Here is a 24953-nt window from a genome sequence, read left to right as displayed (position 1 = left end):
AGATATATGGGATTGAAAAAACTTAACTATTTTGACTCTATTTTTCGGTAATTATTTTGGTTGATAACAATTAATTAATCGACTCTGGTCCAAGATTCACATATATTCCTCCGTTCAACGCAAAAGATCATAGGTCATGCATCAACACTATTAAATCTAGAACCGCGATCTGTTTTTACACCAATATATAACAAATTGAATCTAGCATTTATTATTGTACTTTTTTCAAGATTTACGTATACAAATTAGTTGACTTATTATAATAATAGTAGTGTACCATTAGAATTGGCCCTCTAATAAATTAATTCGATGGTAAAATACATTGATAATTTTTTATTACATTTTTTATATTAATAAAATGTGATTCGCGACACAAATATTCATAGGATAATAACTTTAATCATTTCAAATACTTTGTAATTTCATTTACAAAATGAAAATCCAAAATATCCAAATGTATTTAATATTTATATTCCTGTATACATAATACTAACTAAAACCAAATTGCCGCGTCAACAGTGGTTTGAACTCGAAATCTTGGTAGTGAGATTATGAATATATTTTGATGTAACGCATTAATATCTTGATTCATAAAATCCCACAATCTGTTTGACGATGAGGGGCCAACTCCAAGTCCAATATTAATGTTACCCTTCTCTTGTCTTCACATCAACCACTTTTATTTAGATTAAATTCAACTGATCATTACAAAACTTATGTCGGAGGAGAAGAAGAAGAAAGACAGCATGCCAAGAGCTTGGTTCTCGTTGAACACCTGCAAATCCAACTCCTCCGACGTCCACGATCCCGAGACGAAGAAGAAGCCGCGGTCGAGAAGCAGCCGCTCTGGCTGCTCGAGGTCCATCGCGAACCTCAAAGACGTGATCCACGGCAGCAAGAGGCATCCCGAGCCGCCTCCCCCCGCGGCTTGCAGCCCTCGCTCCATCGGCAGCAGCGAGTTCCTCAACCCGATCACCCACCATGTCGTCTTCTCCACTTCCAAACACGACCTTAAATTCTCTCAAGACACCCGTAAAAATAGAATCACATCGCAAACACGAAACGACGACGCTGCTGGCACTGCAACCTGCCACAAATGCGGCCAACACTTCCTCAAGTTGGAGTCTCTCGAATCCCACCACCTCTCTACCCATGCTGGTACAATTATTTATCAGCCCTTTGTCGCTTTGATTCGTTATTTGAAAAAAAAATCATGGTCTCAGTCATTAACCACTTTTCCTACCAGACCAATTTATTTTCTGACAGTTTCGTTTTGCGAATGCAGTGACGGAGCTAGTGGAAGGTGACTCCTCGCGAAAGGTAGTCGAGATCATTTGCAGATCGACCAAATCTGAGCCGAGCCGCAGCATTAGAATCCAGAGGGTTTTAAAAGTCCACAACATGCAAAAAACCTTATGCAGATTCGAGGACTACAGAGAGATGGTAAAGATCAAAGCAAGCAGACTCCAAAAAAAACACCCTCGTTGCTTGGCGGACGGCAACGAGCTCCTCCGATTCTACGGCACCCACGTGGCCTGCGCCCTCGGCGTTGGCTCCTCGGCCCTCTGCGTCTCCGACAAATGCAGCGTGTGCCGCATCATCCGGCACGGCTTCTCTGCGAAAAGGGAGATGAGAAACGGAGTGGGCGTTTTCACAACTTCGACTAGCGGAAGGGCATTTGAGTCGATAGAGGACGATGTGGACGATCCGTCCCTTAGGAAGGCGTTGATCGTGTGCAGGGTGATCGCCGGGAGGGTGCACCGCCCTCTCGACAACGTGCTAGACATTGTCGGGCAGACCGGGTTCGATTCCCTGGCCGGGAAGGTGGGCTTGTATTCCAATGTTGAGGAGCTTTACTTGCTTAACCCCAAAGCTCTGCTTCCTTGCTTTGTGGTCATTTGTAAAACTTGAGGGACTTTGGTCTGGTGTTTAGGTTAGTTTCTATATGATTAATTGTGTCACAATTTTAATGATGTTTTGTAGAATTCAATCCTTGGTATAATTGCATTTTGGTTCAAACTAACAACATTAGCAACAAATAAACATCAATTAATTGTTCCCCAACATTTTTTGACCAAACTACCTACTTATATGAAAATGTCACCTTGGTACAATGGTAGTAGTAATAATCTCCTGAATATTTTACATGTAAATTCTGAATACAAGATGGTACCAAATCATTACTCTTGAAATTTGACAAACAAATGGTAGAAGATGGTATTTTTGCGAACTAGAAGAAGAAAGAAGTAGTGATTGAAATGAATGAATGTGAAAGATGGAGGAATGTTTTTGACTTGCTTAGTTTAAAATACAATCCAAATAAAAGTTGCTCTGCACAATAAATAATGTGGGGGCTAGTTGAGAGTAATGAATCATAGTGTGAGTTCAAAATATAGAACAAGAATCGAGACAATAACAGCTCATATTGTACTGGCAGTTTTATATTTGTCATGACATTTCACATTTGATTTCTTGTGTTTGTGCAACTCACTTTTTTCTGATGCCCTCTTCTCCATGCCTCTAACTTTCATGCTGAGTTTTATTTTTTCATTTGGAGCTTTCTTACCCATAAAGTGTGTCACATGTTTCTTAGCTGTATATAGTAACACTGTAATTGTAGTCTGGTAAATGGTAAATTTCATTGCTTCTTCAGACTGAGAAGAAAGAAAAGATGCAGTTAGGATTAGGTTGGAGAGAATCAATTCTTCTGCAAAGCAATATTAAAACATGGGCTATAAATGGAGAGGTAGATCATAACTATCTATATTTGGTTAAGAAAATTTGAAATAAGCATATTTGAATGTAAATAGCATTAATAGTGATTTGGACTCGTCACAGGGTGTCAACCTGCTACACTTCTCTCTCAAGAAGTTTTTGTCTATTGAAAACTTCAACACCAAAAATTGACAGAAAAGCCTACTTCTAATGGCCTTTGTCATCTGATGCATTCGGCAAAAGCCTTGAAACTGAGCCAACCAATATCAAAGTATCCAGGTAAAAAAGAGAAGAAGAAGAAGAAGAAGAAGAAGAAGAAGAAGAAGAAGAAGAAGAATTTTGACAGTTAATGGTTTAATCTGTTTGTGATACTGGAGTTTGGGTAAACTAAATCAATCTGCAATATCTTGGACCTTGTGTCATGATTTAAGTGGCACAATGAAACAGTTACCAGAATCTACGCTAGGTAAATTTGTTGTTCACGATGGGGTGAGACGAGCATGGTTCGTGACTGAGCTACTACAACCACGATGCAAGTCGTGGATCCCTGTTCATGTCATAGTTAGTCTATTCATGCTACTATCAAGTTACATACATTTATTAGAGCAGCCCCTGACTAAGCATCATCCTCAAGCTCAAACTCAATTCTAGCATCTTCTATTCTCTATAATTTCATTTCTGTTTTATAACATAGTTCTTAGAATAGGTACAAACATTTTTGTAAATTGTGCATATTTGTAAGAATTATACCACTACATAACACCTATATAAAATCTTGCTAGCTAAAAAGAAGCCAAATCTTCAATCATGCACCTAAGAGAAAAGAGAGTAGAAGAACACCTCCCAACAAACCAAGCTGAAAATCTCCAAATACTACACTGTGAGTCTGTGACTAGGCAGCAGCTTACACCAATGCATATATTTTTAGGTAAATTAGTTGAATGATCATCTTAAACTGCTGCTTCTTATGCAAAACATAAGTTTAGCCTTTTGTGACTTATTTAGTTGATTAACAGCATCTTCACTGCATGATATTTAAGAAATTACAGAAAGAGATGTAGCTATTCACATCTTGAGGTTACCACATGCTAAAGAATTTTATCAAATTGGTCATATTAAAATTTGGGAAGGAGAAAATAGTGTGTTCTTTAAATGTAAGTTAAAAGAATAAATTGAGGAGTACAAATTGAAGATCTAGATTAGTATTACATAGCTGGGATACATCAAACGGATATACAGAACCTGGTCTTCTAAGAGGCAGTAGCTAATTCTGTTGCTTTCTCCTTTTCTTTAGCCACTCTCTTCCAGTTCTCTGCGCTATCAATAATCTCTCCCGTCTTTATAAGGTAGCGTACGCGTTTACCATCATCCAGGGTTTTATGACCTACCCTGCTCACCACATCCTTCTCTTTTGAATATAGCATAACATTTGAGCTGTGAATAGGGGCTTCGATCTGAAAATAGATAATACATTAAACTTATCACTTGGACTTAGTTGCATATCACCACATAAGATTTTCAAGCGTCAATTATAAAGAAAATAACCTTGATTATCTGGCCTGGTTCATCCTCCCCCTTGCTCTTAACATGCTTTGTCTTCAAATTAATATCTTTAATTACAATGCTGCTGTTATGCGTGATAATCCTGCTTACCTCGCCGACTTTACCTTTGTCCTTTCCCGATATGACTTTTACAGTATCTCCAAGTTTAACGTGCATTTTCTGTAGCACTGGTAGACTGTTCGGTTTGCACTCTTTCCGTTCCCATCGTTTAAGCTGTTTGTGAGATTTTAAGGTAGTTAACAAGAAACTTTAGTTGCAACTTTGCAGATACATTCAGATTTGTGGAATGCTTTGAGAAGTATCACACTGCAAAATGTCGAAACAGCAAGCAAGAGAATAGCAAACAACAATGTCATTTTTAAAAATAATCATAAAAGAACGAACGTAATACAACTGTTGGAAGCAAGAATTGTTCCTGTCCAATCCTAGGCTACCTATGAAAAAATTAGTTTCATCAGGTTATGATAAATATGCAAGTTATGCACTGGGAGACTATAATTAACATATCTAACAATGGCGCGGGAAAAATTTATAGAGAGATTAGATTGATGAAGCTAAGTCAGGTGCATTTCTTCCCTACTAGGAACAACAAATGAAGTGAAAACATGCTCGAAAGAAACGCACCTTGGCGACAATTGAACTCGGCTGCTCTGGTAGCCTAACCTGCTATCAGAAGCACGAATTATTAAAAAAGAAGATGCACCGAGCTTCACGGCTTCTGGAATATAAAAGGAAACCTCACACATTTCACCAAAAACAACTCCTCAAGTTTACAAAGCATGCTATGTATATATGTGCATTGGCCTCTTAGCCTAACTACGTTGGACCAATAGCTCAGAAAACCTTATGTTTCCAATACAAGTGTATTGATATGTGAAAAGAAGCTATTAGAAATGGGTCACTCACCCCTTAAAAGGCCTCATAAGGGGAGGGGAGGGTTATCCACACTTATATAGAAGAGATAGGATCATCACCAAGCCGATGTGGGACAAGATATGGAGAATTTAACAGAAGCATATATAAGTGCAATCAATCAATTCAGCTGCTTAAACATTTCAGTCCTTACCATCAAACAAGATCACATCGTTAAAATTTCAATTGCTATCCTAGGAAAATATGGCAATTCAAGACGGTAATTGAACAATTTAGTTGGAAATATTGAATTGTGAATTACACTTTTGAAGAAATGAATTGAAAGTAGAGTGAGCGGGAAATTGAAAAGAAAAGCTTACAAGTGGGAGGTGGAGGGAGGGAGAGACGCGTTGTCCGAGGAAGGAAGTGGTGCCGAGATTGAGCGAGGTGAATGAGCTCTGGAGAGCAGCCATTGTCCAAGAACAGGGGAGTGATTTGGAGAGAGAGAGAAAGAGAGGAATAGATTTTAGAGATAGAGAAGGAAACGAGATAATATTTGAGAATACGTTTCTAATTCTGATTCATTTTGCTATCCTAACTAAAACAATAATTAGGATAAGCTAAATAATAGGGTTAATGGTAATTTAAATAATAAAGTAAAGTTAAATTGTTGTGTTTTCTATAATTTTTAAATTAAAATATTAAATCATGAAATTTCAGTTTTTTTTAATTAACTTATTCATGTACACAAAATATCATTTTTTAATAATGATATTCACAATCTCTCATACCCTAAAGGTATAGAAAATCCAAAAGTAGGCCTACTTATTCGGCCTGTTTTAGTTCTAATAGGACTAGTTGATCGGTTAACCGGTTTTAAATTTTCATATATCTTAGTACCGGAACCGATCGATTCTGGTTTGGAACCGGCCGGTTAAAAACCGATCGATTCTAGTTCCGAACCGGAACCGATGTGTAATTTTAATCTGAATTTATTTATAATTTTAAATAGTTCAATACTAAAAAAATAATAATCCAACATTTAGAAATATAACAAATAATACCTAAAAATTCAAATAAATACACAAAAAATACAAATCAACAATACAATAATATTCATACATGGATAAGAGTGATGCAAGTGTAGTAGACTAGTTTATGTTAGTAATTTTTTAATAAAAAAAAATAGGAGTTCTAAACTTTTAGCAATTTTAAAAAAAAATAAGTTTTAAAATTGAATTCCATTTTCCCCTTTTGTGGCTAAACTAATATTCAATGGAATTTCTAATACTAATTGATCTTGTTGTGACTTTTTGGCTTATAACGGAACAGTTAATAAATTATTCACAAACAGGTTAAAATCGTAGTATGTTAAATGAATTGTTACATAAATTTGTTAAAGTTAAATTTATATCATATGAAATGATATTGTATTTGTAAAAGTTCTTTTGGAAATTAAAAACAAACTTACGATGTCCTACTCATTGTAGTTAGTTCATCAAAAATCGATTGAGGAAATAATGGTAGATTCAAAGTTTTACGGTTTAAACATTTTAAATACTTCAGAAATAGAGCTCGCAAATCTAACACTATTTAAATCTAAAAAACAATGTTTCATTTCATTTTACTTTAATTCAAAATGAACCTCAATTAACCGGTCGGTTCCGGTTAATCGAGAACCGGAGAACCGTTTAAGCCCCCCTATCCAAAAGCATATGAAAGGCGAAATTAGTAAATCAGACTGCTAGTTAAAAATGAGATATACCTTATTAGAAAGAAGAGACTTACCAAAAATAGAGAAGGATAATTCTTATAAGACGGACTAAAATTAAAAAAGAAATTATTTTTTATAAGACGGAAAGACTATAAAATTAAGTTAGACTGGATATATGCTTTAGTAGCAGGGGCATGTTAGGGTGCCACCACCCCTTGAAATAACACCATACCACCATTTCTAGCCAATCATTTGTATACGTGGACGAATAATAAGCTGCTACGTGGCAAAAAAAAAAATCTGGAAAAAGACGGTCAGCAATATGCTGGTCTTTAACCAGCAATATTTTTTGTCCAGCAATATCCGATACATTATACAACAATCTATAGATTGCTATATAGATTGTTGTGTAGTGTTTATAATATTATTGTGTAGCGTTTATAATATTGTTATATAAACAATGCCACGGTATCATTTTAAGAGGGATTGTCATTTTAACACAAACCTTAGTAGCATCTAACATTATTTATTACTCCTAGTAATTAATTATTCTATCTTAAGACCAGGCCGCAATTTGCTTTCCACATGGATGAAATGTGAAAATGCATAGTATAAAAAGCCTTCAAGAACCTAACCTTTTTTTTTAAGAGAACCAATCAAACATTACAATAATAATACTCCATGTCCTTTTAAAAGTAGCTGAAATGTGAAATGGAGTAGTACATAGTTTTTTTAGTAGAACAATAGAAAAAAACTATAATAATACTCCATGTCCTTATAAAAGTGAGTTTCGACAATTTTGTAAACTAACTCCCTACTACGGAATAGAAATAGATCAATCACATATAAAAGAATTTAATAAATATAAAAATAACTACTAGAATTTCAAAACTCATTCAGGCTTCATTATAGTCTAATAGAAATGCATAAAGGACATTGGGCAAACCCAAAACGAAGGATGTGACTGAAAATTATGCATTTTAAAGGCAAGCAATCAAAGAGCACAAAATTTGGACTCTGATCAAAGGTCTAATAACATAGCTAAGAACTGTAACAAAGTCAATGTAATCACGCATCTTTACAAACTTCTGGGAATGACCAGTCTTAAAAACAAAGAGCACAAATAGCAACATAAAGGAGGGCAACATCTTCAGATGATTCCGATTTTGTTGGCAACATCCAAAGCATCGTAGTCTGGCGTCAACCTCACATACGCCTTCTTCGTACCATCGGGCCTGAAACAAATAAGCTTAGTAGGATTAGAGGGCAATAGAAATGGTATAAGACATGTATAACATATACAAACAAGGTCAAATATCATGCCAAACTATTTCATTTTGCAATCAAAATCATCTGGTTTTGACAATTCCATATTGCAAGCGCAACATGTGGATAAAATCAAGAAATTTTACATGACTGGCAAATATCATTATTCAGAAACAAATATCATTACATCAAATAATAACAATTATTGAAAAAAAAGTTAAGGAAAGCCATATATCAGTTCAGGATGTATAAAGCAGGCTGGGAAATGACATACCTGATGAGTGTGTTGACCTTCTTGGTTTGAATGTCGTACATCTTCTTGACGGCGTTCTTGATCTTCTTCTTGTCGGCACGGATATCGACAATGAAAACAAGGGTATTGTTGTCCTCGATTTTTTTCATAGCCGATTCGGTGGTCAAGGGATATTTGAGGATCTGGTAGTGATCAAGCTTGTTGCGAGGGGCAGCGCTGATGCGAGGATACTTGGGAGTTCTTTCCTTGGTCAATGTTTTAGGCCGGTAGAAAGTGACCTTAGTGCGCATCTTCTTGACCTTTTTCTTGAAGGCGCCAGGTGATTTTACAGCCTTGGCTGCCTTCAAGGCCTGAGCCTTTGCATCAGATTTCTTCGTAGCATCAGCTGCGTATCATTTAAGAACAAAGTAGAAAAGCAAAGGGGTGAGAACTTTTTTACATAATATCTTTGCATAGAATGATAATAGCAAATAAAAGGAAGCTAACACATTCAATTCCACACTATCTGCATAATACTATATGAAAGTGTGAAGAAATCATCACCAAATCAAATGGAATGATAATAACAAATAAAAGGAAGCTAACACATTCAATTCCACACTATCTGCATAATACTATATGAAAGTGTGAAGAAATCATCACCAAATCAAATGGAATGATAATAACAAATAAAAGGAAGCTAACACATTCAATTCCACACTATCTGCATAATACTATATGAAAGTGTGAAGAAATCATCACCAAATCAAATGGAATGACAATAACAAATAAAAGGAAGTTAACGCATTCAATTCCACTCTATCTGCATAATACTATATGAAAGTGTGAAGAAATCATCACCAAATCAAATGGAATGATAATAACAAATAAAAGGAAGCTAACACATTCAATTCCACACTATCTGCATGATGTATGAAAGTGTGAAGAAATCAATCACCAAATCAAATGGAATGATAATAACAAATAAAGGAAGCTAACACATTCAATTCCACACTATCTGCATAATACTATATGAAAGTGTGAAGAAATAAATCACCAAATCAAATGGAATGACAATAACAAATAAAAGGAAGTTAACGCATTCAATTCCACTCTATCTGCATAATATATGAAAGTGTAAATCAATCATCAAATCAAATGGAATGATAATAACAAATAAAAGGAAGCTAACACATTCAATTCCACACTATCTGCACAATACATGAAAGTGTGAATAAATCAATCACCAAATCAAATGGAAATTGATTTTAAACTAACTCCCAAGTATGTCGGTCACCACAATCAATAGTTTACGACTTCTAACAAAACACAACATTTTATCAGTGGCTAAACATCCTTCATATACTGCAGAGTTTTGCTTAAAAATCATAAAAATAAATCTCAAGCAACAACTAATAATGGCTGTAGATCAGCTTATAATATTAATAGGAAACTACATCATCATTTTGCTATCCTAATTCCAAATTTTGCATTTAGTAGTTTAAAACAAATTGGCACCATTCAAATCAACAAAAAAAACTACGATCTACAAATAATAAACAACGAATAACCGAAAACATATTCGAATTGTAGAGATTAAAAGACGAAGAATTGCAGACCTTTTGGAGCCATTTCTCTGGTGCTGGCTGTGGAGGAGAGTGGCGTTCTAGGGTTTTGGAGGAGAATGGGATCTAGTTTATAGGGCTTTTTAGGATTGGAATATGTTGAGATCAGGCCTATTAAAAAATACAAGTCCGGCCCAAGTAATATTTCATCAAAATTGTTGATGGAAATTGTTTGGATTACATATTATGATAGGTTTCAAGGTAAAATAAAATAATGAGTATAACTCTCAAATAATGAATCAAAATAGTATAGTACTACATTTTTATGTAAATTTTAGAAAAATTACTACTTTTTTCTTATAACTATATAGACTCTTTCTATTTTATTCAGTCTCATGAAAATAGTACATTTCTATTTTTGGTGATTTCTTTTACTTTAATGAGGTGAACCATATTTTCCACTAATATACTCTTATAACTTTTTCTTTTTCTCTATCATACTTAATTAATTATGCATTAAAACTCGTTTAGTTCCAAAGTCTCTATTTTTATAGGACTGAAGGAGTAAGATTTAGAAGTTTGAAAAATAATGTGAAAACTGAAACAAAATAATGAGAATTACCACATTTCAGGCCAATTGTCCGTGCACTAGTTAATTTTAGGTCATTTTTGTGGTGTGTCTAGTCAATCACAATTATAGAAAGAGGAAAAGAAGAGAAGTAATATTTCACCTATTGTGATTGGTTAGCTAGACACGCAATATGGCACAATGTCTGAACCACTATATTTTACTCAACAAACAAGAGGCACAACCAATTATATTCAACTAATAAGTTATAAGAGGCACAACCAATTATATTCCGCACTATTAAAAATATTATTCACTTCGTTAGTTTTACATCATATAAATAATATATCATAATGAGTTAATAATAAACTCGCAACTTAGTCTTTAAAAAATAATTATATGATAATGGGTTTTAACAACCGGGCAACACTATAGGGTCCAATCGACCATGTTCTTGAGCTTGTCTATTTAATTCAATTGGAGATGACATGTGACATGTCAACACCGTTGATTAGTGGCGAATCCATGATTTTTAATTTGGGGATGCGAATAGTGTACATAGTTATACATAATAGTCAAAAAAGTATTGCTAAAAATATTACACATTGAAATATTGTTTAATTTTAGAGTAATAGATTAATAAAAAAATACATAATTATTTATTATTCTACGAATCCTCATTTCTTTAAAGCGAGTGACTACATTGGTCACAAGAAACTTAAAAAAATATTTTGCAATGAAAACAAATTGTCAAAGATCAAACGTTTTAATAACACAGAAAATAATATAAACTATTACTCCCTCCGTCCCAACATAATTTTACACAGTTTGACTTGGCACGGGTTTTAAGAAATGTAATAGAAAGTGAGTTGAAAAAGTTGGTGGGATGTGGGTCCTACTTTTAAAGTATTGGTTTTATAATAAAATGTGAGTAGGAATGAGTTAGTGGAATATGAGGTCCACTACCAAAAATGGTAAAAGTAAAATGGGTAAAATTATGTGGGACGGACTAAAATGGAATAGTGGGTAAAATTATATGGGACGGAGGGAGTACTAGAATAGAAAATATACTCATGTGTTACTATCTAAAAATAAATTGGGGTATACAATTTAAAGACTATAACATAGAATTCAAAAAAAAAAGTGTGATAGGAGATATTAATCAAATGTTGTATCATATTCATAATTGGACAATAAAACTAAAATGAGGCGGCATATATCATTACCACATCACTATTTCCTAGGTGGCATAATTTAGGTTTCAATCAGATGCGAGATTACTTTACAAATTTTAATTGGAGATAGTATTAAAAGAAAAAGAGTGAACTACAAAAATAGTCCCTGTACTATGTGTTTATCTCGCAATTGAACCCTGGACTTTAAAAATATCCCAGACAACCCTAGACTAAGCGTTTATTTCAAAATTGGTCATTTTTCACTGTTCCGTGACGAAAATACCCTTTTAGGGGTTTTTGGGGGGTTTCGGTAATTTGGTCTTTTTACACTTTAAATCTGATATTATTTCAGTGATGTACTAAATCTGATATTATTTCAAAATTATCATTCTTCTTCCCTTTTTCCACCCTTCACTTTGTTTATTTATTTCAATATTAGATTTAATTTTATAATATTAAATTTTAAATTTTAATTTTTAAATATCAATAAATTTTTATTAATTATTAAAATTACTATTAAATAACAAATTAATAGTTTTAATCAAGATTTGATAGTGTCTAATATTTAATCAATAAAGTACGACGACTCGTTAGTTTTAATCAATATTTAATAGTTTTAATCATAAATAGATCATATAACACGATTTATTCTGAGATAAATATGCATCAAATGTAAGACTAATATAACTTTCATTTATTATTTTGAAAACAATCAAAATTAACTAGAAAATTTCAACAAAAATTCTCCTATATCAAATTTTTAGTAGTATCAAATTTTTAGTCAACTAATTTTTAATCACAAGCAATTATAACAACCGAACGAAGGCTAAATAGAATAGCTCTTATTTTTTTATTATGATTAATATGTATTTCTTCAATTCAGCTTAATATTATATTAAATAACAAAAATTAATAGTTTCAATATTTATAGTGTCCGTGAATTAATAGTTTTAATTAAAAAAATTTATTGATATTTAAAAATTAAAATTTAAAATTTAATTTTATAAAATTAAATCTAATGTTGAAATAAAGAAACAAAGTAAAGGATGACAAAAGGGAAGAAGAATGATAATTTTGAAATAATATCAAATTTAGTACATCACTGAAATAATATCAGATTTAAAATGTAAAAAGATCAAATTGTCCAAACCCCCCAAAACCCCTTAAAAGGGTATTTTCGTCACGAAACAGTGAAAAGGGATCAATTTTGAAATAAACGCTTAGTCCAGAGTTTTCTGGAGATAATTTTAAAGTCCAAGGTTCAATTGCGAGATAAACGCATAGTCCAGGGACTATTTTTGTTGTTTACTCAAAGAAAAAAAATGGGGGTACCACCGTCCCCCCTAGTTCTACATTCCGTCCGCCAGTGATGTGGATTGACTATGATGACGACATGCTGTTTTTGATGGAAGTGCTATGAGTAGCACGGTTGATCGTATAGTTTGATCAAGTGTTGTTGATCGAAGAAATCAAACGCTTGGCATAACACCAAATTACTAGGAGTAATAATTTGGTTGTGCGACTTAAGTATGTACAGGGGCCCATGGACAACTTAATCTATACAATATATAAAAGTAGAGTTTTTGGGATATTTAGGGAAATAAGAGAATTTTTGGAGGTGTTTAGAGAAATATCCCTTTAAAATAAATATTTAAACGAATTAAAAATATAAATGTGCGTGATTGGGAGGACTGTGAATTAAAATATATACTCCAATTTAATACTTTCTTTGTGGCAATTATAGGAATGCTTCCACGTATACTAAATAATATACTTCCTACCACCAAAATAATACTAACATTTAAAAGTGTGATTAAGTGTTAAATTAAAAATATATAATCTATCTATATAATATATAAAAGAGGGGTTTTGGAGAAATTTATGTCATTTAGATTAAAAAGTTATATTAAATTAAATATATATAATTTAAAGGTCATTAAATATATGATTAAGTGGAGTGAATGGGAGGTTTTTAGAGGAGCTTTGGAGAAATTTATGTCATTTAATTTAAAAGGTTATATTAAATTAAATATATATAATTTAAAGGTCGTTAAATATTTGATTAAGTGGAGTGAGGGGGAGGTTTTTAGCCTTCATTAAAATATTATAAGTTTTGGATATAAATTTAAATATTTGTAAATTTTGGATGATAATTATTGAATATTACAAAATCTTTCCTTCAATTTGTTTTTTTAACTGCCCACCATAACTTAAAAGCATGTAACCGCCGGTTGTGGTGGGGGGAATCATTAAAAATTAAATATATTATCTTAATTATGCATCATATTCATATAGATTATTAATCATGATGTGTTTAGCAATTGCAGGATAATGAAAGTTGATTTAGCATTTCCAGATGTTTTAGAAGAGAAACTAAAGATCTCATTAGCAGGTAATTTTCCTTCTCACTTTCACATAGGGTGCATGACGATTTCTTTACTTTTCTTCGCTTCTTGATTGCGGCCTTTTTGTGCAACTTATCGTGAAGGATTCGTCGAGAAAACTGTCCCCGAGAAGATTACCAGACATGCTTGAATCGTGAAGAATGCCGAACCTTTGGGTACTGCCCAAATTAGCCTATGATATTTTTACTCATGTATGTTATACTTATATAATTTATAATCTCAACTTAATCTTTCAAGCGTGCATGGGCTTAGAGTATAAATAAGTTCTATAAGTAAATTCTTTTGTTTAATGTATTTTTGTAATGGGTTTTGATTTCCTATGATTTAACATTGAAAAAATTATATTTTGTGATAATTGTTTCATGGGGTTTTACCATGTCATTTAAATTTGGTTTAAACGTTTGATTAGAATTGCAAATAAAAATATTTTTTGTCCTTTCATCGGATGCATGTGGTGTGAATTGTTCGGTTGTGTACTTTTATGGGTCTCATCTTATGATTTGCTTCACGGATGATCGTTTTAATACATATTGATTATTGATTTTGTGCATTGCAAATTAATTTTGTTCCGTATTTTATTTTAGTTTTAGGTGAGACTGACGACTTTAAAGATGACAAACGAGTTATTTTACCTATGAGTTCTATTGAAGAGTGACGAATTGTGAAGAATTGAAGGTTTTGGTTTATAATGATGAAATTGATTTTAATTTTAAAGATAATGTAGTGTATAAAGAAGTTTTAAATATGATGAGTAATTATCCATTGTGTTTAATTCTTTATTGCGATAGATTTTTATCTTCCTACTACATGACTTAATGTTTAAACATTAGATTATGTAATTTGTTTCAAATTTATTATGCTTCAATGTTGATGGACATTATAATGTTGCATGAACTTGTATCTATCTACTCCATCCGTCTCATTTAAAATGTCAACATTCTTGAATGACATGAGATTTTAGGTGGAGTAGTTAAATATGATAAAGTAGAGTGAAAAATGTGACTGAATATTTTAATGAGGGAGGAGAGATGAATTTGTTTCCAAATGTGGAAAATGGACATCTTGAGTCGGACAGAAAGGGTATCTATCTATATCAACATGTAGTATAATACTCTTCACTGCAGTGTTATGATGTCCTAGGTTAATTTGCATAAGACCTAAGTTCAATATATATAATGCCAAACTCTCTCTATCCCATGATAATCGTATTCCTTTTTGTACCATCAAAAGATAGTTTAGTCATTTTCTTTTTTTGACAAAAACTTTATTATCTTTTTTACGAAAAGAAATATCCAACTAAAGAGGGACATATAAAGTAATATGTAAGTTATTTCTGAATTTGCAATGAAAATGACAACTGTCATAGTGGTAAGGGAGATGTACAAGAGAATAGTGGAAGTAGTGTTAATTGAGAGTGTGGTCTACATTATTAATAGTGTAGTTGGTTTTTAAAAGCAGAAAGTTTATATTTTTCACATACGACTAAAAAGGAAATAGTTCATACTTTTTTAGGGATGGAGGGAGTCCAGATGGAGTATATTATACTCTCTTCGTTATGGCTAAGATGATACAAGGTAAACACATAATTTTATTGAGTTGTTGGTTAATGTGTTTAATTGAAAAAGAAAAAAAGGAGTATTAAATGGAGAGACAACATGAGTTGGATACAATTATAAAGTGAAAAAGTGGTTAGGTGTGTTGGCTAAAAATTAAAGTTTTTTAAGAATAAAAATATGTCATCTTAGGATAAATTAAAAAAAAAGTGTAGCATGTTTTATACGAAAAAGATGTAGCAGAAAAATGAAGTAGCATGGATTGGTTAATAAGATCAAATGTATGGTTGACGTATACAAACATGACTGCCACTGAAAATATACCAAATTAAGACCCAACACAATAAGATTAAATTATATTAGTTCACATTACAATAATTAATTCACATATCCTGATAGTTTGGGCCGTGTCAAAACAACTGCTTTCTTAAAATTGGATTATATTATGAAATAATAAAGTTGTCGACAAAATATTTGGCCACATGTAAAAAATGAATTTAAAAACAACTTTGGTCTTATGAGTTGTTGCAATATTATTTTTATATGCCATCAATCAATGCTTCGACACGATTTATTTTATTTATTTCTCGTCCCAAATTACTATCAAATATTTGTCTGGGTTCATCAACTCGAATCAGAACACACTCATTCTCCATTAGCTTTTTAGTTTAAACACTTTAAAGCTAAATTCTTAGAATCTTATTCTTTTGTTAGGACGGTGTCTTAATCAATTGTACGGTTATACATGAATTGTTATAAATAATAACCCATGATAAGATGGATGTCGAATCACAAAGAATGAATTATTCAAAATTAACGGAACATGAAACTTAAACATATGAATTGTATCAACGAATAATTCGTTCAAGGAACATTGTATATCCAAACTATTTGTCTCAAATACATTGTTACCTTTTCATGGGTGGGCAATTTATTTGATATTGATTAATTAACAAGTAATTTTAATACTACTCCCGTCAGTCATGTTTATTTTGGATTGTCCACTAAATTTGGACATGTTTTGGAACTGCCTAAATACTAGACTAATTTGGACTGATAAAACTAGGGCTATTAGCCACTAAATTCACAAACTATAACTTCATTTCCATCCACCTTTAATTTGGTGAAAAATACATCAACTTTGAGCGTGTAGCTAATATCTTATGTATAATTGTTCCGGCCAAATTAAATATTATTATTAGAGCATCCATAATAGCGGCAAGCCGATCGGCTAGCCGATTCGCGTCGCTAGCCGGTCGATTAGCCGAACCATTACAACCGGCCAGCCGAGAATCGGCGAGAAAATCGGCGTGGGCTAGCCGATTCGTGTGCGCTGGCCGCCATTGTGGTGTGCCGATCGGCCAGCGCCAATTTTAGTTTTTTTTTAAAATTTGTTTTGAAAACCTATATATACGCGATTTCATTTTCATTTTCATTTGCACCACTTGTTTTAATGGGTGGATTTGGATGCCTCGAGGGCACTGATGGGGGGTTCAGACGCGGGCTCAGATACCCCGGGTGGCGGCGGCGGCGAGGATGGCGGTGGCGACGACGAGGAGTAGAGAGTGGCGGGGCTCGTGTGTGGAAGCCCTTTTTTTTAGAAAAAAATCATATATATTTTTTTTATCTATATACCTTTTTTTTAATGAAATGAATGAATTTTCCCGTATATGTCTCGTAAATTTAATTCCGTAATTTAATAGTAAATTTAATTCCGTAAATGTAGTTGTTTTTGAATTATTTTTATTGCGGCTAGCCTATGGCTGGCCTATTTGAGTAAATGGACATGTGGATTTTTAGTGCTACTGACGTGGCAGGGAGAGAGAGTGGCTGACCTATGCTGCCATATTCTTATTGTGGATGCTATTACCAATGTTAATTAACGTGGAGGTGACGTGGCATGTCCAACTCATTTTCACCTTGAAAAGAAAATTTAAAAATTATAAAATAAATGTGAACTTTCTAGCTCCTAACCCTCTCATGGTATCGTCCCATCGGACTCGTCTCATTCCCCACTATGTTGTACTGGGGTTCGTCCCCATCGATCGTAGTTTTCCCACCAATGTCACCCTCAATCAACACTCTACTATCACCCTATCCATTTCTCAAATTGTAAATTACAACTTATTTAAATAATAGTATTAAGAGTAAAGCTAAACGTACATAATATCTTTAATTTTTAGATTTAATTAAATTTAATTAAAAAGTAATTTTGTTATTTGTTATATTATTATGTAGCAATAAGAAAGGAGATATAGAAACTTTATGTTAAATTGTAACATTATTTGGAGCTTGATTTGAATTAATTATACAATATTTAGTAAAAAAATATTTTTTCTAAACATGCTAATATTTAAGTTAAATTTCAAATTTGTTTTAAATTGTTGCAACATGTTTAGTATGTAATTTATTTTATAGCAATTAATATTTATAAGTCGATTTTCATAAAATTTTAAAAAAAGTTTAACTATGTATGTACAATTATATACATTTTTATGTTTGAATAAGGAATATAATTTAAAGAAATATAAATAGTTTGAAAAGCATAGTTAATTAACTACTAATAATAGTAATAAATCAAATTTTTTGTATATTTTAATTTGAATACACTTTACCCTGATCGATCTAAAAATTCAAAATTTGTCAAAACTTCAAATTGATTAAAACAAATTCTGAAAAAATCTAAACAAAATTTTATACTCAGTGTATTAATTTATTCCAGATCAAATATTCAAAACCAATCAGATTGTGTCCATAAGCAAATCTAAATACTGTAGACATACATACAGACTGTGTCCATATTAGTTTTATCATTCATTATTCTTTAAATTTGAGTCTTTTTCCAAACCAACTAATCTGTTTAACAAATTATTTATACGCCAGGAATCTGTCAAATGACTTTTAAAGAGGCCAAGAGACAACTTTATAAAGAAATATATAGAAATAATTAATATAAATGTTAAAAACGTGTTGTTAGGGTGTGTTTAAAAGGTATAGAGAAGATATGTTATTTTATGAGATGTGCTTTTTATATCCTACGATTTCTTATTTTTGTGTAGCTTAAACAATAGTAAATCGTAAACTGCATACATAATTTCCTTAAAAACAAAACATATAGTAGTGTATAAAATCTTTTAAAATGAGCTTTAAACATGAATAATGTACTCTAAACGCTAACTCACACCATCAAGATTCAAGACTACCTTTAATTATCTTCTTTGGCACCAAAGACGTCACATTCGGCAAAGTAGTTTCTTCATTTTCATTTATCCATCAAAATTCGTCTTATTTTAAAAATGAAGAGTTATTCTTCATTTATTATTCAGTTTTTCTTTCACATTTTTTTTATGTCTCATACTTTACTCATTTTATCTTTTTCTTTATCATGCACTACCATTTACCAATTTCAATTAAAATATGTGTAGTCCATCAATAAAATTATTTTTGGTGAACAAATATAGTATAATTATTATCCGCTAATTTTCTCTCACTTCTGTCTATGATCTACTTAGTTCCATCATTGTTTTTTCAAACTATCTATTAATCTATCTTAACATTACTTGAACTTGCAATCTATTAATTGGCAGAAAAAAAAAAATCTTATTCACTGAGTTATGTTTTCTTGTTTCTCGTCATTTATTTGTTACTGAATTTTACTTTTTCTGGTAAAATTTTTTACTTTTCTTAATTATTCTTGGATAGTGATATTTAGGAAAGTAAAGAATTGATGAGATGTTTAAATTTCATAAACGTAAATTTCATAAATTTATCATATCAAGCCCTATGGAAATTATAAACGTATTTTATATATGAAAAAAATAATTACTACCTTTGTTCCTTGTTAATTAAGTCATCTTTCTATTTTATATCAAGCCCTTGGGCACGCGACTCGGCTCGCCACTGCAGGGGCTGAGAGCCGCGGCCCAGGCCAGGTTTCAATGTCCCCCCCCCCCCTCCCCTTTGTGTTAGTTTTAGGGTTTTGGAGAAGATGAAGTGGAGAGAGAAAGAGAGAGTGTGTGACGAAAATTAAACGGTAGTTTTCAAAAATTTTGCATTAGTTTAGGAAACAAATCAATTTCAATCACTAAATCCCTATTAAATTGGTCAACTTTTAAATTAAGGATTGTGATTTCAATTCACACCCTAATTACGGAAATAATTAAAATTCAAATTTTCAATAAATATATTCACTTGTAATTGTCAAAAATTTTAAAATTAATTTAGATTTTTTAATATTATTGTCCAATAATTATTATTCTAGCTAAATTAAAATATAATAAAAAATGTAAGAAAATAATTTTAATTGGTGAATCGGAGAGCCACTATTATGGTGACTAAATTTTTATAAACAGGACCAAGTTTATTGAACATGCTCAAAAAATAGTGATTTAGGCATATCCAAGAGGAGCACCACTATGGACACTCTTGATCGTACTAAAATGATAAACTGGCCCTTCTTGATTGGACTAGTTTACTGGAGATGGAAAAAACGGTATGTTGTGGTATGAGCTCGGAGCTGACGTCAAACACTACTATTCTAATTAATATCCATCTACGTGGCACTTCTACACGCTCACACACGCCTTCAGTCTCCCTCTCTCTCTCTCTATATATATATACACCATTAGAGAGTGTTCTTCTGTAACACCCAATTCGAATAGTTTTCAAATATTTATATGATTTGTTGTTATTCACTTTGATTAATATCCAATACTCTGTTCACAACCAGAATTCATACGATTACATTATACAGGTACTTCATTTCCCTTCATTTCTTCGTTTATTGGCGTGATTCCGATTTCCTAATTGTTTTGTTTTTCCTGTCAATTAAGTATTCCGAATTTCTCGAAATTTCATGGAATTAAGAAACAAAAATATTGGGCCCCCTTCTTCTCTTTATTCGTTTCTTCTCTGCTTCCCAAAACAATCCCTTATTTCAATTGAGTTTTCAAGAGAGATTTCATGGGGCAAAACCTTTGGGGTTATGATTATGAAGGGGTAGAAGTTGTTTTCATCTTTACTAAGTATGATTTTTTTGAGTTTCTAAATATTGGGGAGATTTATTTTTGCTTGTTAACTACTCATGTTACACCTCAATTTTGTGTTAGAAATTCATTGGGTTATATCATAGAATCAATCAGTGATAAAATGACTAATCCATTTCAAGGTGAATCAGGGAGGGATTAGACTTATTTCTGATAGGCCAGCAATTTAAAGCCTAGATATATTGTTGGATCAGTCAAATTTTCAATTTCAGTCTATATATACTGGTGAATTAGTTAAATTTAGCCCACGATCAACTAATCGCTTTAATACCATGGCGTAAATCCATTTGGTTTCATCCTAAGTGGTCCATTTGATATTTTGATATAGTATTAGTACTACTGTGTTTATTTTTGTTTAATTTGCCAGCACTATTTATCTCATAAAGTTAAGATTTTACTAATAGGAGATATGTGTTTGTGTTTGTGTTTGTGCAGCATTGATATGGAATCTGAGTGCTATGGCTTATCCTACAATCCATATTCCATATCCTACAATCACTATCATGATACTCAATATCAAGAAGTTACTCCCTTTTGCTTTCAGGATAGTGTTGATGGAGAAATCAATCAGCACCACATACGGCGCGCTCTGCAGGAGCTGGAGCGTGCTCTAATGGCGGTCGACGACGACGACGACGCGGAAGACATCACATCCCATTTCCAGCCTCAGGGCTCGAGCAACGACCTCAAACAGCTGCTGATCGCGTGCGCCCAAGCCCTCTCCGACAACAAGGTGGACCAATTCGAGAAGCTCGTGGAGCGTGCTAGTCATGGCGTGTCTATAACCGGGGCGCCAATAGAGCGCCTCGGGGCCTACATGCTTCAAGGCCTTCTCGCCAGGAAGGGCGCCGGCATTTACAGAGCCTTCAAATGCCATGAACCCGATAGCAACGCTTTCCTTACCTACATGCGCACCATGTATCAAGTCTGCCCCTATCTCAAGTTCAGCTACATGGCTGCGAACGGCGCCATCGCGGAAGCCTGCAAGAACTCTGATCGCATCCACATCGTCGATTTCCAGATAGCGCAGGGCACACAGTGGATCACTCTGTTGCAGGCGCTCGCAGAGCGCCCTACCGGCCCTCCAGCCGTGCGCATCACTGGGGTAGATGATCCCCTTTCGAGACTCGCCCGTGGCACTGGCTTGGCCGCGGTCGGGGAGACATTCGTCCAGATTTCCAAAATATTCAACATCCCGGTCGAGTTCCACCCTGTCCCGGTCCTTGCCTCGGACGTGACAAGGGAGTTGCTCGACGTTAGGCCAGGCGAGGCGCTGGCGGTGAACTTCCCGCTCCAGCTCCACCACACTCCGGACGAGAGCGTGGACGTCTCCAACCCGAGGGACAGGCTTCTCCGGATGGTGAAGTCGCTGTCCCCGACGGTGGTGACACTTGTCGAGCAGGAGTCGAACACCAACACGGCGGCGTTCCTCCCGAGGTTCGTGGAGACCCTCGACTACTACCTGGCAATGTTCGAGTCGCTGGACATCGCCACGGAAAGGGAGAGCATGGATCGGATCGATGTGGAGCAGCATTGCTTGGCGAGAGACATAGTGAATGTGATAGCGTGCGAGGGGAAGGAGAGAGTCGAGCGACACGAGCTGTTTGGGAAGTGGCGGTCGAGGTTTAGGATGGCGGGTTTCGAGCAGTGTGAGCTGAGCCCTTATGTGAATTCGGTGATCAGAGGGCTGCTGAGAGGCTACTCGGAGCATTATAGTTTGGTAGAGAGAGATGGAGCTATGCTGTTGGCGTGGAAGAATAGGAATTTGATCTCTGCTTCTGCTTGGCATTAGTTTTTTCTTCATGTCGAGTTGTTTTAGTTTAGCTTGTATGGGATAGTAATAAGATGTTGTTACATAGCTATATGACAATGTTAGGCAAGTATAGAGCTAATAACAATGTCGAGTCCAATGATCTTAAATAATCCAACAAATCATTTTTTTCTTCCACTGCACTTTTCCTCTTGACTACATGGAACTCCTCTTTTGATAAACGAGAATGCAACGTCAAAATGTATCTTCGAGCTTCAGGGGTCATTTAACCAACACCCGGTATGTTACATGTCAACTCTTCAAACACAAATGAAAATCTCTATTAATTTAAGTTTCCACACTTCCCCTTTTCGTTCAGTGCCTCCTCAGAGCATACGGAACGGCAGCCCGGTCAAAGCTCAATCCCGCCCTGTTGGGTTGAGTCAAACGCGGCTCTCTGTTGCGAATGACTCGCCCCAAAGGGCCGCATGCGTCGGGAGGTGCGGACTGGCATTTTGGGGGCACCTCACTGGTGACTCGCCAGCTTCGTTCTTCGCCGAACTCAGCGACTCACCAGCCCTGTCCGGGAATACGAAAAGACACTTGATTTAGCTGTTTTTTTTAACTCTCGTCACACTAGTACAAATACTCTTGCTAGAGTTCTTTTCAAGGCAACGTTGAATCATTATGGTTGCATTTCAATCTATTGTCGGGTTTAGATTAAATATTAATGTATACTTTACTAGTTCTTGTGTTGCTAGTTTTGTGGAGCCATTAGATTATTGTTTGAGTGAAAGTGGCTATTGGATTATCTTCCTTGTTCTTTAGCCTAAATGATAAAGTATATGATCCTTATCAGGCTGGAGAAGATAGAGAAAGTCGTAGATAAACTGTGCTCTGTCGAAAATTGGTAATTTGTGAGATTCTAAATGGAAAAAGTAAATACGATAAATAGGAAAATAAATTATTTCATTGGTTGATTGAAGAGAATAACAATAGCCCTATTTATAATACCCTCCGTCCCGAATAATTCGTCCCATTTTGACCGGACACGAGTTTTAAGAAATGTAATGAAAAGTTAGTTGAAAAAGTTAGTGGAATGTGAGTCCTATTTTTATATATTAGTTTTATAATAAAATGTGAGTAGCAATGAGTTAGTGGAATATGAGGTCCACTATCAAAAATAGTAAAAAGTGAAATGGGACGAATTATGTGGGACGAACCGAAATGGAAAAATGGGACACATTATCCGGGACGGAGGGAGTACTAATACTAACTTAATGAGCAAGACAACCAAGATATGAAAAAAATATGCAATCTTTAAATTATCTAACTAAATAATGCAACTAAATAATACTCCCTCCGTCCCACAAAAGATGTCACCCTTGTGGGATGGCACGAGATTTTAGGAGGTTTTATTTTGTGTGTTAAAATGAGAGAGAAAATATAATTTTTATATTCATGTGAGAGAGAACTTTTTCCAAAAGGGGAAATGTGACATCTTTTGTGGGACAAACTAAAAAGAAAAATGTGACATTTTTTGTGGGACGGAGGGAGTAATGCAAGATATGAAAGAGATATGGAATCATGAGCGTATCAACTCCCCGATGGTTGAAAGCCACCTTGTCCTCAAGATGGGAACCACGAAGCAGTCAAGAGAGTTAATGATAACATAAGCTTTGAGTTATCCCCTCTTGGATCAAAAACCTTTAGAGAGAAATCAACATTGAGGTAAGGCATGTCACTCCCACTGCTCTTCTTAGAGAATCCACAATAGATGTCATAGTAAGCGCCCTAGTGGGCGGCCTAGTGGTTACCACATCAGCATGCCCCTTCTTTCTGCGATGGTTGCGCCCTAGTGTGAGCCCTATCAGTTATCCATTTTTCATTTAATTATTAATGTTATTATTTTTTTATATTTTCACATATTGTAAATAGAAAAATTAAATACTAAATTAAATGAAAAGCATGCATTACTAATTATAAAAAAAGAATTTATAAATTTTATATTTAATTTTAATCAAACAAAAAATAGCAAAATATAAATACACTATTATAGAACACAATAAATTTAAATAAAACACTTACATTAATCGAATAAAATGAGAAAAGTATAATAAATATCAAAATAAATAAATAAATAAAAAAGTTGAGTTTGGGGCTTGAACACACAACCTCTATAATTTTCGAAGATACATTTACCTAGGCTAAACATTGATTGTGTATTGAAATCAAACAAATTTTTACATAAAGCAACAAAAAACTCTCTTGTAAGTGTAAAACTAATTGTCCCACATCGAAATCACAAAGAAACTTACAGTTGAAAACCTATCTATAAAATTGCCATTTATCCCACATCGAAGTCACAATGAAAGTTGGAGTTAAAAACCTATCTATAAAATGTTTACTCAAGCAATGCAAAACTTGTTCATTTAGTGTGAAGGATTATATTTTACAAAATATATTCTTTCACTAATTCACGGATCTGTCTTTTAGTATGGATCATTGTGAAATTATAGTTTTTTATTTCAAGTTAAAAAATAATTTTTT

At 33.8% G+C, this 24953-nt stretch overlaps 4 protein-coding genes across 7 annotated transcripts; 2 read left to right on the top strand and 2 right to left on the bottom strand.

The window, feature by feature from the left end:
* Nucleotides 1-618: 618 nt before the first annotated feature.
* Nucleotides 619-2026, top strand: LOC125216778 (uncharacterized). Its single transcript, XM_048118542.2, has 2 exons — nucleotides 619-1158; nucleotides 1286-2026. Exons 1-2 carry the CDS (start codon nucleotides 717-719, stop codon nucleotides 1909-1911), a joined length of 1068 nt encoding a protein of 355 aa, XP_047974499.1. The 5' UTR covers nucleotides 619-716; the 3' UTR covers nucleotides 1912-2026.
* A 276-nt stretch (nucleotides 2027-2302) lies between these two features.
* On the bottom strand, nucleotides 2303-5681 carry LOC125211485 (large ribosomal subunit protein uL24c-like). Of its 3 annotated transcripts, XM_048111306.2 has the most exons (5): nucleotides 5511-5681; nucleotides 4903-4944; nucleotides 4261-4491; nucleotides 3958-4169; nucleotides 2303-2654 (listed from the first exon to the last, which is right to left on the bottom strand). In XM_048111306.2, the coding sequence occupies exons 1-4, from the start codon at nucleotides 5601-5603 to the stop codon at nucleotides 3966-3968; spliced, it is 570 nt and encodes a 189-aa protein (XP_047967263.1). In that variant the 5' UTR covers nucleotides 5604-5681; the 3' UTR covers nucleotides 2303-2654; nucleotides 3958-3965. The 3 variants fall into 3 exon arrangements, with proteins under 3 accessions (XP_047967263.1, XP_047967262.1, XP_047967264.1); XM_048111305.2 differs by lacking the exon at nucleotides 2303-2654 and having other exon boundaries at nucleotides 3837-4169; nucleotides 5511-5680; XM_048111307.2 differs by lacking the exon at nucleotides 2303-2654 and having other exon boundaries at nucleotides 3837-4169; nucleotides 4903-4941; nucleotides 5511-5676.
* Nucleotides 5682-7805: 2124 nt separating this feature from the next.
* LOC125215915 (large ribosomal subunit protein uL23-like) lies at nucleotides 7806-10067 on the bottom strand. Its single transcript, XM_048117495.1, has 3 exons — nucleotides 9962-10067; nucleotides 8385-8748; nucleotides 7806-8079 (listed from the first exon to the last, which is right to left on the bottom strand). The coding sequence occupies exons 1-3, from the start codon at nucleotides 9972-9974 to the stop codon at nucleotides 7995-7997; spliced, it is 462 nt and encodes a 153-aa protein (XP_047973452.1). The 5' UTR covers nucleotides 9975-10067; the 3' UTR covers nucleotides 7806-7994.
* Nucleotides 10068-20179: 10112 nt separating this feature from the next.
* Nucleotides 20180-22601, top strand: LOC125214440 (chitin-inducible gibberellin-responsive protein 1-like). Of its 2 annotated transcripts, none has more exons than XM_048115461.2 (2): nucleotides 20180-20361; nucleotides 21089-22601. In XM_048115461.2, the coding sequence occupies exon 2, from the start codon at nucleotides 21096-21098 to the stop codon at nucleotides 22443-22445; it is 1350 nt and encodes a 449-aa protein (XP_047971418.1). In that variant the 5' UTR covers nucleotides 20180-20361; nucleotides 21089-21095; the 3' UTR covers nucleotides 22446-22601. The 2 variants fall into 2 exon arrangements, with proteins under 2 accessions (XP_047971418.1, XP_047971419.1); XM_048115462.2 differs by having other exon boundaries at nucleotides 20182-20361; nucleotides 21198-22601.
* Nucleotides 22602-24953: the final 2352 nt, after the last annotated feature.

The sequence above is a fragment of the Salvia hispanica genome, chromosome 3, assembly GCF_029641045.1.
Source record: "Salvia hispanica isolate PSC_SH4W2 chromosome 3, Shi_PSC_v1, whole genome shotgun sequence".
Lineage (NCBI taxonomy): Eukaryota > Viridiplantae > Streptophyta > Magnoliopsida > Lamiales > Lamiaceae > Salvia > Salvia hispanica.
Note: the sequence above shows the minus strand (reverse complement) of the source record. Positions and strands in the feature narration are given on the sequence as shown.